At 41.6% G+C, this 15,554-nt stretch overlaps 1 protein-coding gene and 1 pseudogene across 1 annotated transcript in view; both read right to left on the bottom strand.

Annotated features, from left to right (window-relative positions):
* The window catches only part of SVOPL (SVOP like), a 96,038-nt gene extending 84,768 nt beyond the window's left edge, over positions 1-11,270 (bottom strand). The window contains exons 1-3 of the mRNA XM_021711746.1: positions 11,189-11,270; positions 10,855-10,946; positions 7,410-7,508 (exon numbers count right to left, since the gene is read on the bottom strand). Coding sequence (XP_021567421.1) covers positions 7,410-7,508; positions 10,855-10,946; positions 11,189-11,270 — 273 coding nt within the window. The remainder of the gene's footprint in view (positions 1-7,409; positions 7,509-10,854; positions 10,947-11,188) is intronic.
* A 3,459-nt stretch (positions 11,271-14,729) lies between these two features.
* LOC103259171 lies at positions 14,730-15,218 on the bottom strand (annotated as a pseudogene).
* Between the last annotated feature and the right edge of the window lie 336 nt (positions 15,219-15,554).

The following is a 15,554-nucleotide window of genomic DNA, read 5'->3' as shown; positions in this document are numbered from 1 at the left end:
AAGTTTGCTGAACTCACAAAACCCATCTATAAAATAACCAAGGGACCAGAGGCTAATTTTAAATGAACACCAGAGGGGAGCAAAACTTTCCAAGCCCTTAAAAACACCCTGGTCAGCCGGGCTCGGTGGCTCAGCCTGCAATCCCGTGCCTTTGGGAGGCTGAGGTGAGTAGATTGCCTGAGCCCGCGGGTTCGAGACTCGCCTGGGCCACTTGGTGAGACCTCATTTCTACAATAAATCAAAAACTAGCCGGGTGTGGTAGTGCGCGCCTGTAGTTCCAGCTCCTTGGAAGGCTGAGGCAGAAGGATCACCGGAGCCCAGCAGGTCGAGGCTGCGGTGGCCAGGAGCGGCCACTGCACTCCAGTCTGGGCGACAGGTGAGACTCCAACTCAAAAAAAAAAAAAAACACCCTGGTCTCAGCTCCGGCCCTAGCCTTGCCAGATATTGAAAAACCTTTCCATCTTTATGTGAATAAAAGATGAGGCATCGCCAGAGGGGTCCTAACCCAAAAGCTCGGCCCATGGAACAGGCCAGTCACCTACCTGTCAAAAAAACTGAACCCGGTAGCCTCAGGCTGGCCGCCCTGCTTGTGGGTTATAGCAACCATTGCCATGTTAGTAAAGGACTCAGACAAACCAACATTGGGGCAGATTCTGACTGTCACGGCCATGCATGCAATGGAGTCTTTACTCCAAGGGGCCCCTGACAAATGGATGTCGAACGCCTGAATAACTCACTATCAGGCGCTGCTTTTAGATCAACCCCACATCAAGTTCCAGCATACCCCCAGCTTAAACCCCGCAACTTTACTACCAGAAAAAAGTCCCATGGGGCCGCCACATTGTTGTTATGAAACAACTGAGTTCCAGAAGCTGCGCTGGGACCTAACCAATGTCCCGAGAACAAACCCCAACCTAACGCTTTTCTTGGATGGCAGCAGTTTCATCCAAAATGGGGTAAGGTATGCAGGGGCAGCAGTGGTCACTCTACAGGGAACTATTTGGGCTGAGCCTCTTCCACAGGGAACATTGTCCCAAAAAGCAGAACTGATTGCCCTAACCGAGACCCTAAAAGCAGGTGAAGGAAAAGTTGTCAACATCTACACTGACAGCAGGTACGCATTTGCAACTGCACACGTTCATGGAACAATTTACAGGGAGGAGGGATTGCTCACCGCAGAGGGGAAAACTATAAAAAATAAAGCGGAGGTCTTAGACCTCCTGGCAGCAATATGGGCCCCCAAACAAGTCACCATCTTACATTGCCTGGGCCACCAAAAAAAAAAAAAAAACTCAAAAGAGGCGATAGGAAATAGAAAAGCAGATCAAGCAGCCAGAGAAACTGCTTACTGCAGAACCACCTGCCTGATGGCGCTGCCTCCTCTGGTTCTATGTGAGCCACTAAAATATACAGAAGAGGACCTCCTCACAGCACAAAAATTGCAGACAACCTCAAACCCAGATGGATGGCTTCAACTTCAGGACAGCAGAGTCTTCTTCCCTCAAGTCCTGGGACAATAAATCCTAAGGGAACTCCATGAAGGTACTCATTTGGGAAGAACAAAACTAACCAAACTTGTAAAAAAAAATTCTTTCTCCCTCATCTGGACCAGTTCGCCCAGGAGCTCATTCAAGGCTGCGTGTCATGCCAGCAGACTAATAATGCTAAGATCAGTGTATCCACCCAAGAGGTCCGAAATAGGGGACTAACGCCTGGGAGACATTGGAAAATAGACTTTACAGAAGTCAAACCTGGGCAATATGGATATAAGTACCTATTGGTCTTGGTAGACACCTTCTTGGGATGGGTCGAGGCATTTCCTACAAAAACTGAAACTGCTTCTGTAACAGTAAAGAAACTCTTAAATGACATCATACCAAGATATGATCTACCTATCTCAATAGGCTCAGATAATGGCCCAGCATTTATTTATAAACTTACTGAAGGTATTGCAAAAACCTTGGGGATGAATTGGAGCTTACATTATGCTTATCATCCCCAGAGTTCAGAACAGGTAGAAAGAATGAATCGGACACTTAGAAAAACCTTGACCAAATTAACCCTGGAAACCAGCAAAGGTTGGGTAACACTCCTTCCCTATGCCTTCTTAAGGGCCAGGTGTACCCCCTACATCAAGGGTCTAACCCCCTTTGAAATTCTGTTTGGACAGTCCCCGTCATTACTTCCAAAAATTGAACTGGAAAAAGTGCTAGAACTGTCTAACCATAATTTGCTTCAGTCACTGCAGGCTCTTCAAAGAGTTCAGCAAGTCACTGAGATCGTGCAGGTAGCCTTCCGGAAACCGGTTCCAGAACACCCACGCCCGTTCCAGCCCAGTGACCAGGTCTGGATAAAACAGCACAAAGCTGAGACTCTCACCCCAAGGTGGAAAAGGCCCCACATAGTAATTCCTACTACTCCTATGGCCACCAAAGTCAGCAGTGTCCTCCCCTGGATTCATCATTCACAAGTAAAGACAGCCACCACCGTGCCCCTGGAAACATGGAAAAGTCGTCAAACCAGCTACTGAAGAAGATCCTCTAAAAATAAGACTTTTGCAGGCCCCGGTATCTTAATCATATTCCTTGCATACTTTCCCCAACTTGAGGCCTATTGGCCTAACCCACGTAATCCCTATACTCCAGGAAACTATTCCTGGGAACTGAAAAATACCATCACTGGGACCATAATTACCACCTACAGAGGAAGCGGGCAGCCTGTCTTTAATTTTGACCTTTGAAAATTATGGCCAGGTCTAACCCTCGGGGGCACACACACAGATGAATGTGGCACCTTAACTTATAAAAAAGAACTTAAATCTGTTGGTTTTTATGCTTGCCCAGCATCGGGACCAGCCTGTTGCCACAAAGCAGGACAATACCACTGTGCTGCATGGGGGTGCGAAACTATTGATCCTTAAAAAAAACCGAGACCCATACATAAACCTCCTTGGTTATGTTAAAAATAGTGTGTCATCAGTAAAATTAATGGTCCTCAGAACTCAATATAATCCCCTGTATAAAAAGTCAATATTTGACTCCTGAAACAACTGAAAGAGGGGAATGTGAAAGGGGGCTTAAAAAAAATGTACAATGTAAAAAATTAGACAAAGCATGAACTCAGCCTTTGCACAGTTAAGCAAGTACTCTGCCTTTATACAGTTAAAAAATTCCCCTCCTGGAAACTGGAAACAGCACCTGTTGGCTAGGTTAAACTGTTTAACAGTTTTTGGGTTTTTTTTTTCACTTCTGTGAACCCCGCTAGCATTGCTTGAAAAGTACCTAGGCCTCCAGGATGTTGCAGTTTGGCCCACTTGGAAAGTCCCAATGTGGTGTTGCCCCATTAAAGCAAGCCCCTATAGAAAATGGGGGCCATTGCTGTGGGACTGGCATGTCCAGCAGACAAGTGGCCACTGGCTGGCTCTTGGCTAATAAACCTCTCCTTTTTATAACTTGTACTTTTGGTGTCAGTGTCTGTGAATTAAGCGCTCAGTCCCTATTTCAGCAGAAGAAAATGAAAAGTGATTGAGTCACTTTATCACAAGCTGAAGTAATATAACTCAGCATTTTAGCCTTGAAATATATTTTAAAGTTTATTTTTCCTACTTGATCTTAAAATGTAACCTTAAAATATGTTTTACAAACTTCTCTCCTCTTCCCCATGAGACATTCTCTTGCTCCATGTACGTTTATCTAACTATATGCCTGCTTAATAATTCCAGGGCCTAATCTTGAAACAGACCAGGGATGAAGACCCAGCCGTGGAACTCTCTCCCACCTAGAACCTACTTTAAGGCAGTTAAGCTATCACCAGGCTGTAACCAGGATGGTGCCAGCCTGCACCCCAGATGGACAATAATTCAAAATAGCCATCATCAGAATGAGATATGCAGACCTGCACCCTGTGCCCCTCCCGCATGCTCCCCATACCAAGCTTCCTTTTTTAAACCACTCAGCCCAAAAGCTAAGTTGGTTTCTTTGAGATGTGAGTTCGGCCAGCTCCTCCACGCTGGCATTTGAATAAAGCTAGTTTCCTTGCACCACATCTCACCTCTTGTGTATTCAGCTTTTTAGGTGGCAAGTGGCTAAATCTGAGTTTGTTTGGTTACTGTAAGACTTTTGGCTTATTCATTTCTAAAAGTATGTGACCTGAGAGACCAAAATAGACACTCTTTTATAGACTAAGACTCTAAGGTTAAGGAAACAAATGTTATCTACATGTTGGGTTGAGGGCAGGCCCTTGCTAACATGGCAAATTTCCAAATTGTAGAACTAGAAGAAAAACCACACCCTTGTTCAACTCTTTAACAATAGGAACTATCAGGCTGACTTACAACCCAGACCACTACAGCTGTGATTGGACAGAGGACCAGCCTTGCAAACATTCTTCTCTGATAAGCAGTTGTAGATCTTAGGCCGGTGTCAGCAGCTTATGGAGGCTGTGTACAAACCGTATTTGTGTCCTGTAGTCTACTTTCTGACATAAAGAGCCAAATTCCACCTCATTTTAGTGCTAAAATCCTGCCCCAAAGTGAACATGGGATTTGTTCTACATACATGTTTACCCAATCTGCATGCACTTGGTTCCCTCATAAATACGTATAGCTTTCCCCCAAACCTGCTAAGTATGTGTGATACCAGCACTTTGAGGCATAAAATCCAGCTTATCTTTCCCCTCTTCCAAGGGAGACCACCTTAAGCCTACACTGGTGACTCTTCCTGGCTTGCAAACCAATACCACTATCAATAAAGCTCTTTTTTCTACTGTATAACTGCCTTGGTGGTCTTTTGGACCATGCATATTAGAGAGAGCTTTAAAAAAATAAAAACAAAGAAACAAAAAGGAACCAGGGCATCAAAATTAAGCACAGAAGAATTTTAATGAGGGAAATGGGACTAAGAGAATATAAAGAAAAAATTTCAGGACCCTTAAAATCACTTTGCCAAAGGAAAAGTTAAACCTAGAGACCAAGTCACACAATGACCATCCTAAATGGATAGTCACTGTTTCACAACCTTGTGTCAGAGCATTATGTATTAGTCAGATCCCCCCTACCCTCACAAAAAGACAAAAGGCCTCGTGCATCTTCAGTGACTACAGTGACTGCCTTCACAAATTGTTCATACATAAATTCTTTACCAGCCTCTAAACCAGTTAATGTGTATATCATCCCATAAAACAAGGACATGTCCATGATAACTGTAGGTCTGCAATCTAAGCCTGGCTCCAGAAATTAAAATCTATTTGATAATGTCGATTATAAGCTTATCTTCCCAGATACAGAACAAAGACCAAGATGAGATCAATCATTCCTTCACCTACCCTGAGATGTCTGTATAATGTATTCTTCCTTTACTTCCTTTTCCTTTGAACGTTTGCTTTACCTTATGTAAGACATAGATTTGCTGGGTACTAATTAAAGTCTCACAAAAATTTGCCTCATTGCTTACCTGCTTCTTGTACATGCCTTCTCCCCTTTAAAGAAATGTATAAATACTGAGCCTCCTGGAAACCTTTTTGGAGAGCACAAACCACAAACATTTCTATGTGTTTTTCCCAGGTTTCCCTCATGTGAGATTGTAAGGACTGATTTTGAAAGGATAAAATTAATTCAGAGTTGTATACAAATTAAATATTAATGCTAACAGAACACTAGTGCAAGGCCAACATCTGAAGCCCTGTGTCAGAATAACAAGGTTTTCTTAGAGCATTGGTGTGTTCTCTAATAGAAAATTTCAAAAGTTATAATAAGTTTATAAAGATCTTACCTTGTGATGAAACTGATTAAAATTATATAAATTTATTTATAAGGTTTTATTAAAATTGGTTTTTATGTTAATATATGAATGCAAAGATGAAATTTAGTTTTCTCTTTTAACATGGTTTTCTTATAATTTAAGATAACAAGAATAATCTTTACCATTTAAGAAAAAAAAAGTATGTATATGTTAATATATATATTATGGGGATGGAAGTTTCTCTCATTATCCTACAGAACTTGCCCTTCTCCAGGCCTCTGCCATCTAACTCTGCCTTCCTCTGCCCATCACCATCTACCTACCTTCCAGATGCCCGCTTTCAGTGAGAATTTGGGCACCTGGGCTCATATTTTTTCTATTAAGATGTTGGGGCTCAGAAAGTGATACACCAAAAACTAGTGTCCTTCCTTAGAGCCCACCAGTTCCTTCCCATCAACCACAATGTGGCTTCCAGCATTTTTTACATATTAGTAGACTTTTTTTCTTTTTTTTTTTTTTTTGAGTCAGGGCACTGTTGCCCAGGTGGGAGTGCAGTGGCATGATCATGGCTCACCTCCTGGGCTTACCTCCTGGAGTGCAGTAGCATGATCAGCCTCAATAACCTGGGCTCCAGTGATCCCCCAACCTCAGCCTCTTGAGTGGCTGGGATTACAGGTGCACACCACCACCAGTTAAATTTTTTTTTAGTAGAGGCAAGAGCTCACCATGTTGGCTAGAGTGGTCTTGAACTCCTGGACTCAAGCAAACCCCTTGCCCCAGCCTCCCAAAGTGCTGGGATTACAAGCATGGGGCACCGAACCTGGCTAAGGAGACTCATTTAAGATTAAAAATAAAGATTTCACTGAGTTCTGTGATATACATTTAATGAGAAATATATAATAACTATGATGTCAGTAATCTATTACATAAAATTGATTTTTGTTATACAAAATGGTAATTTGATAAACTGCAATATGTATTTATGCCAAATATTTTTTGCATGAAGAGCTTATGCCCTTTGGCCCAATGTCAGGAAGCAATGGCTACAGAATAGACAGCCTGTGGGATGCTTCTGGCCTGCTCACCTCTGCAACCTCACTTCCCATCTCACTTTCTGTTTAAGCAACATGGAACTGCACGCACACACACACACACACACACACACGTTCTGCCAGCAATTAATTGGTACGTAATAAGTGCTTTTTGAAAGAATGATGGATAACATCCTTAATGCTACTTTGTAGCAAAACTTGGTGTGCAATTTATAGGACTATTCATAATGGTCTTTGAGAAAAGTTGAATGAGTAACAATATAATTCAGTGAGGGTGACTTAGTTATTTAAGAAATAACTATGGTCCAGTTAAGAAGCTTCTTAGCGGTCTAACTTAACCCATGACTAACCTGTGACTTAAGAAACATGTTCTCTGATTTGTATTTCTCAGCCAGATGCTTGCTTGGGACTGGAAAGTAAGCAGTTCAAGATGATGCGCTCCATGGGAAAAGAGAAAGGGGAAAAGGCATCAAAAGCTGACTTCAGGCTGTAAACCCCTGAGCTTTGGAAACGCATATATCAAGTGGGGAGGTAACCTTTGGCTCTCAGCCCTGTGGAATGGAGAAAGGGAAACAGGCCCTCAGTAGGCTTGTTCACAGTACAGGAAGCAGGTACTCACCGTGGTCACTAACGCCACCTGCCAATTCTTCAGTCGCCATTCACAGCGGATGACAGGAGACACAACAGCTATTAACATGATCTCCATGGCCTCGACAACCTTAAAGAATAAATAGTACACAATGCCATGGCTAAGTACTAGCTTGTCGTTATTTCTTCCCAGGTCTGCCTATCATCCTTTCTAGTCCTAACCTCCCACCCACCTCCCCCACTTAATGAGCACCTACTGCATATGCACACAGCACTGCTAGTTGGTGAAGAATTACAGTAGAACATCTACTTTCATGGATGTGACCTTTATGGTTTGAAAAATTTGAGAGGGTCCCCAAAGATTTATGACATATATTCACTTGTGATTTTGCTCACCTATGCATGTGGATGGTAGCACTATGGGGGTACTGTGTGGGGCTAGTCACTCAGCTAGCTCACCACCGGCGTCCATACCAGCTAGCTTTGCTGTTTTGTATGCATCATCATGAAGCTGCAAGGCATATTCCTTGCAAAGAGATTTTTGAGTTTTTTTAGTTATTTTTGTTGTTGTTTTGAGTCAGAGTCTCACTCTGCTGCCAAGGCTGGAGTGCAGTGGCACGCTCATGGCCACCACAGCCTCCACCTGCTGGGCTCAGGTGATCCTTCTACTTCAGCCTTCCAAGTAGCTGGAACTACAGGTGTGTGCCACCACGCATGGCTAATTTTTTTGTTGTTTATTATAGAGATGAGGTCTCGCCAAGTTGCCCAGGTTGGTCTCAAAACCCTGGGCTCAGGCAATCCTCTCACCTCTGCCTCCCAAAGTGCTGGGATTACAGGTGTGAGCCACCACACCTGGCTTCAAGGAGATTTTGGAAGTAGCCTCTGATCTCAAGAGACTAGGATAGGAAGATCCATGAAAGCTGGGAGATAATAAAGCAACTGTACAAAATAATATAAATCCAACACCAGCAAAGGATATCTATTTAGCAAACAGTGTAGGATGTGCTACTCAGTATTTCTTCAATATCAAATTTGAGTATCATTCTCTATCCATATCTTGCAATCTATCATGGGGTAAATTTGTCTCCCAAGGGAGGGAAGTAGATTCTAGAAAAGAGCTAAAATAAAAAATAGAAACAGATGATGAAAATTAGGTGCAAGATCAGGAAAGATGAGTCAGAGATGATTCTGAGGATTTGTGCCTTGTGGAAGGGAAGAACATTTATATCACTGACACGGACAAGGTTATCGGGAGGGAAAAAAGGGAATTAAAAGAGGAAATGATGGATTTGTTTGGGACATGTTCTATTAATAGGAGATCTGTTAACTTGGAGACCTGGGATGAGAAAGGTAGAATGATGTTAGCTCATGTGTGGGAACTTGAAGTGCACTTATAATGACTTGTCTCTTCTTGGAGAGTAGTACAGTCAAGTTCTGAATTCAGATGGCTGGTATATTTTAGCAATAAAAGTATCAATAATCAGAGATAGCATGATTATCTCAGAAGAATGTATGATTTATTAAACCTATCTCCTTGAGTAATATGGAGCAGCTGGGTAAATTTTTATCAGGATGCTGTACTTCTAAAGCGTTCTAGAAGGAAATAAACCAAAAAAGAATAAAACTCTTCCACTTTTCTCCCTCATGGGAGAAGGAAGAGCCAGGAGCCAGGGTGGGGTACACGGAGGAGTTTTACTTTATAAGATCTTAGGAGAGCTCATGGGAGGTATTAGAGAAGACCAGGACTTAGGAATCTTGGTCACAGCAGAGGCTGTGCAGCTGTTGTGGATGCTACTATATACATCTAAGTCATATGAGGCCCTGAAACCCAACTACTGCTCTGAATGCCTCTGAACAAGAGCCTGAACAGGAAGAGAGGCTGGGGCCCATTACTGTGAACGTGTCTATTTTGATGAGAAGATCCTGTTCACAAAGCATCTCATCAGGGTGAAGGATTTGGTTACCACACCCAAATAAGCCATTCTATTTTCCTTTGTGTATGTGAGACAGGGAGAGGGTAGGCTGGTAAAAACCCCTTCCTAGCCGGTGGGCTGGGACAAATTCAGAAAGACTATAAGGCATTTAAAGAAGACCAGAGGCTATTTCACTCTCTTGGAGATGTTGCACTTGAAGGCAGAGGAGAGTTGACACTAAAACTCTACTCAGGCGTACCTACTTGAAAATGGAATCTTAAAATTTTGGAGCCTGTGAAAAACTTCACTTTATATATGAAGAAATGTTCTAAGCTGTATTGTCGGTTATTATCAAAGCAGGACTAGGACACAGCTTGCCTTTCTCTTTTTTCTAATACTAGACTGTCTTCTGAGAATGCAATGCTTTTGAAAGATGCATCAGAATATATATGTTACCCCCAGCTCACAAGGCTCTTCTTCTTATACCAGTTAGCTGAACGGAGAGCATCAGTGCACACGAGTATTTTCTCACTCTTCTGTCTCCCTCTAAGGTATCTCTTTATCCTCCCATCCCAAATTGTGTTGACCACTTGTCTTTGACTTTCCCTTCTGTATGATTATCATTATGCATCTCAGCGGGGAGTTCTTAACATAGTCTTACTCCACCTACAGAAGGAGAAAGCAGGAGTGGTTTTGCCATTTCACAAACATCACCACCGTTGTGAAAACCCCAGGACTGAGGAGTAATTCTTCTTTTCTCTAAATAGCACATGGTGAGTGTTTTAGTCCATTTGCACTGCTATAACAAAATGCCCAAGACTGTGTAATGTATAAACAGACTTTTTCATTTATATTTTTCCAACTGAAGGAACAATAATTTATTTTCTCACAGTTCTGGAGGCTGGAAGTCCAAGATCAAGGTGTCAGCAGGTTCTGTTGTCTAGTAAAGGCTGCCCCCTCTGGAGGGGAAGGATATCTGTCCTCACATGGTGCAAGGGTGAGCAAGCTGCATGGCACTGCATGAAGCCTCTTTCATAAGGACCTTAATCCCAATCTAGAGGGAGGCGCCCTCTTGGTCTAATCACCTCTTAAAGGCCCCACCTCTTAATGTGATCACATTGGGAAAACCTGCGTTTTGGAGGGAACACATTCAAACCATAGCAGTAAATAACAAACTTTCATCAGTGCCTCTTAAAGCACCTGGAAATCTGTAATTATAGAAGGTGTCTCAAGTGATTCTTACACACAAAATGTTTGTTTGATTTTACATAGATTAATGCCGTTGTTTACTCCCTTCTCCCCAATACTTCAATTTACGTTATTTTTTGAATGAGTATTTAATTCCTAAAACACAGAGACACAAATATTTATTTGCTCATAACTAAACACCTGCCAAATGTGAATGAAAGTGATTTTCGGGTGTCCACCTCACAGGATTCCTGCTGCCTTCCACATCCTTCCCATCCCCCAAATGAACAGCCCAGAGCTAGAGGTCAGAGGAAGACTCTATGTGTTCAACAATGCTAGCTTTGGAGGCTCACACAATCTCCAGGGAGCACTCACCCCAGTGCTGCCCATGATCAGAAACAGGGCAATGTGGAAACGTCCGAATCCGATGGTCTCCACTGCATCTTCCACAGTGAATGTCTTTGACTCTAACAAGAAAAGGCAACATGGAAGGAAGAGAATGCATGTGGATGATTTCTCACCTTTGGGGGGCATTGGAAGACCAACTCAGTATAAAAACTAGGTAATCGGGCAACCTCTCCAGGTTCCCTCCCACTGTGGGAGCTTTTCTGTCCTCTTAATAAATCCTGTTTTCAAAAAAAAAAAAATAGGTAATCCGAGGGAAATTAAGCAGTAGCTTGAGAGCTAGAGACTTCTGTGATAATCTCACCTTTCAGCTGCGGCTCTGGGGTCCCAAGGCTCAACTTCCGAAGGCTAATGATTGTGACAGGCTCTGTCTGTCTGGTTGCCATCTTCTAAATGGTCTGAATTTTCACACAACTTCTCTGATGGAAGTGAGGGAGGGGAGAAGGGGGGAAATACAGTGATTACTGAGTGTATATTATGTGCTGGGCACACCACACACAAAAATTCATTAAGCCCTTGCAAAAATCTGATGAGGAACCTTTTGTCATCCATAACCATGATGATTGGGTATTGATTGGGTGTTCACAATCATGTGTGAGATACGCTTGACATCAAACCTTGTTACAATGTCAGCACATTACCTGTCTGACATGGAAAAAAATCTAATGAAGTATTTTTATCCTTATTCAAACATGGCCTCTGGAACCAGACATCTCAGTGTTTCGATTATTTCCCTGCTGCTTACTAGGTGTGTGGTTTGGAGGAATCTGTTCTTTGTACTACTCAGTTTCCTCATCTCTAAAATGGGAATAATATAATAATTGCACTTAACTTTCAAGGTCATTGTGAGGATTAGGTGGGTTAACATTCAAGGTCATTGTGAAGATTCGATGGGTTAGTCCATAAGAAGTGCTTAACCCATACCTGGTATGTACTGATATGTTCAATAAATGGGAGTTATTACTATTATTACTGTTTATTAAGGACATGTTTTTTGCTAATTGTGCTGGGCACTTTACTTACATGGATTATCTCCTTTAATCTTGACAGAAAATCTGTGAGGTAAGTATTATAATTTATCACCATTTGTCATATGAGGAGCCTGACAGATGAAGAGATTAAATGGCTAAATTAGACAATAAGGCTAAATTAAGAGGCCAAATTAGACAATTAGGCCTCTGTGGCTAGTGACCAACTCTGAATCAGGGGACCAGAGGCAGGTCTTGACAATGTGGACAACAGCATCCTCTGACTGGGAGGGAAGATGGTCCTTGCTATAGAAAAATAATCATTGAAACCCGCATTTTTCCATAGATCCTATGTTTACAGTGTACTTTCTAACACAGCACTTTCATTTAATTTTGACAGAAGCCCATGAAGTGCTTCCTTTTTTTTCTTTTTTTAAGTGAGAGTCTCACTCTGTCATCAGGCTGGAGTGCAGTGGCACGCTCATGGCCACCACCCCCTTGACCCGCTGGCTCAGGCGATCCTTCCGCCTCAACCTTCCAACTAGCTGGAACCAAAAAAAAAAAGAAAAAGAAAACAAGGAAAGATGGGTATCAAGTTATTGACTTAGATACACAGATAAACTTTTTCAAATGATTTTAAGACACAGAAATTTAATTGTACATCCCTAGTGGGATAAGCAGAAATTCTAAACTGCTCTCAGTAATAATACTTATATCATTATTTTGATATAATTATTGTAGGATAAGGAAAATAGGTAATTATGTTAATATTGTTAGAAACAAAGATTCTCATTGTAGTGGAAAAGATGAATATGAAATCAAATTTAGTTATATAAAAACTTATAAACCTAATTTTGAATTGAAAATATCAATATGAAATTATTATGTAATTTATTATATATGGTAAGTACATATAATAAACAAATATAAACAAAAACAAACCCAGGCACCTTAGATAAATGGCTGATTCTGATTTGGGGACAGGAAATGCACTGGTTGAGCCTGACACATCTTTCATGGAGTATAGCATGGATGATATAAAAGACACCTGGGGTTGTAATAAAAGACTCAAATTGAAAGATGGGACAATTTGAACATCAGAAAGAATAATGACTGGAAAAAACTGAAAGATGATAAAAGCTATCTGCTTATAGTAATACTAAGATGAAGACCTCATCGGTGACCTTGGGGGAATGCTAAGACACAAACTCATTATTCTGAAAGCCAGTAAGTATCTTGACTTGTTTGTACAAATTGTCTGTACATCAGGGTAATCAATCAGGTGATGAAAAAATTATCTGTGAATTTTAGCTAATACATGCAGAAAGAAGGACGAAATTAAATTATCACTATTTTGCACCTCCTAAAACAATAATGAATCCAGGCAATGATCATCAGTGGCTGGTAAACTATTAAGGGAAAGGCTGATGGAGAACTTTGCTATGAGATAGATAAGATTGATAACGTCTGAACCCATGGAAAAATCCTACTGCCACTGAGAGAGGCAGATCGTATGTAGCCCCTGTTGAGAGGCAACAGCAAGAGTATAACATCACCTGTGTGATCACCTGCGTAATCTCAAGTAATTGAACCCAAATCCAGTCAAGCCTCTACTTCTATCTACCAGTTTATAAAGAAAATGAAGAAATGTGTTGAACTGCACCATGTGATGCAAGAGGAAAAATTCAGAATGCAAAAAGTTGTATAGGATAAATGATCTAGATTCTTCAATATAAATGTCAAGGGGAAAGAAAGAGGAAAGGAGAACCTATAAACTAAAATCAAAGAAAGACACATCAACCAAACACTTAAAAGGATCTTGTTTGGCTCTTTTTTTTCATATCTCAGTTGTATTTTTATAACTACCCAGTTTGTTTTCAAAACAATCTTTTCTGATATACGTCCATACAAATTTCACATTGGTTATTTCAAAGTACACAAAAACTACCTATATTTACCTATAAATTTATTAAATGCTCATGAAAGAATACTTAACATATCAGTATTCAAGCATGCCTACAAAATACAACTCTTTCCAACTTTTAAATTATTTTTTCCCACCTAAGCCAATTTATATTTGACATCTGGGTTACAAGTACATAAAAAAAGACAGACACATTCCTCAATGCTATATTTTAAGCCAGCATAAATGTGTCCTTTCTGGATGTGTGTCCTTTCTGGGTGTAAGCAAGTTTTCAGAGGGAAAGTGATACAAATAGGAGCAAATGAGTCAACCTCTTCATGAAATAAACTAGACCAAATCAAGAAGTTTTAAAGGTGTTCAAAACTGAGACCATAAATCTTTCTTTCCCATTTCTTACACATACAAGTGTGCACAATGGGTGTGCATGAATTAAAACACTCCTATTTAGATTATGAGCTCCTACAGAGGGGGCTACTGTCTCTCCATAAAAGGTTCCAGGGCAAAGAGAGAAACAGCACAGGGAGCAGAGGGCACCTGTCCTTCATCAAGTGATCCACACAAACCTACTGAAGAGGTAGACTACATTGCCTAAGCCTCAAGGCTGAGGTGTTGACCTGGGCCAAGTGATGTTTTACTTCATTATGCTTTATTTTGTTGTTATAGATGTTGCCTGTCCCACTATTTTTGTAACTGGGGCAAAGTGAGAGGTTCAAACAGTCTAAGAATGCTTAACATATCCCATAAACTATCTCAATCAAAGATTTTTATTTATTCTTCTGCCAAACACAACAGGTCTCCATCTACTCTATTTTTTAAGGTAAGAAACAGTAAGTGAGCTGAAGAAAGAGCTGGGGCCTTGGACTGTGGAAAATTATTATATTTTAGCACGCTGACTGAGAAATGCAGGGCATCAGTGGGGTCTAGAGGATGGCCACATCGGGACATGGTCAGCCTTAGTGGGCCTTCTCCAAGAATGCTCTGCAGCACCTGACACATTGCTGGTACACTCTCAAAGTCAGAGTCATTCCCATAATAAGGATCTTCAATAATAAGTTGTTTTTGTGGACATAGCTCCCAAGTAGTTCAATTTTAGCTCTGCAGTTTTTAACTTGATTACTTTTTCTATTCAAATCTCTCAGATTGCTTGCATCCATACATAGTATGTAATCAAACGTGACAAAGTCTTCTTTGGTAATCTGCTGGGCAACGTGGTTCATGGGAATGCCTGCCTCTTCAAGCAGCTCTGCCCTGGGTAGTCAGGGGGGGTTACCTATCGCATACCCGGATGTTGCAGTGCTATCTACCCCCCAATTCTCTGAAACGTTTTGATCAGTTACAAGTTTCCTGAAAACTGCCTCTGCGATGGGTGACCGACAAATGTTACCTAGACACACAAACAGCACCGACTTGGCCGCCAGCTCCGCCATCTTCCCGCGCGCCGAGGCGCCCAAAGACCGCTTGTTTGGCTCTTAATTCAATCAAATCAACTATTAAAATAATTAAAAGTAGGCCAGGTGCAGTGGCTCATGCCTGTAATCCCGGCACTTTGGAAAGCTGAGGCAAGAGGTGTTGAACCCGAGATTCTAATCAGAGAGAGAGAGAGAGAGAGACCTCAAAGAGCCAGCTCCGATGAGAGAGAGAGAGAGAGAGAGAGAGAGACCTCAAAGAGCCAGCTCCGATGAGAGAGAGAGAGAGAGAGAGAGAGAGACCTCAAAGAGCCAGCTCCGATGCAAACACACGAGGGTCTTTATTCAGGCTCGAGTCTTGGCTCACGCATG

The sequence above is a fragment of the Carlito syrichta genome, unplaced genomic scaffold (assembly GCF_000164805.1).
Source record: "Carlito syrichta isolate Samal-C Ts95f unplaced genomic scaffold, Tarsius_syrichta-2.0.1 Scaffold302555, whole genome shotgun sequence".
Classification (NCBI taxonomy): domain Eukaryota; kingdom Metazoa; phylum Chordata; class Mammalia; order Primates; family Tarsiidae; genus Carlito; species Carlito syrichta.
Note: the sequence above shows the minus strand (reverse complement) of the source record. Positions and strands in the feature narration are given on the sequence as shown.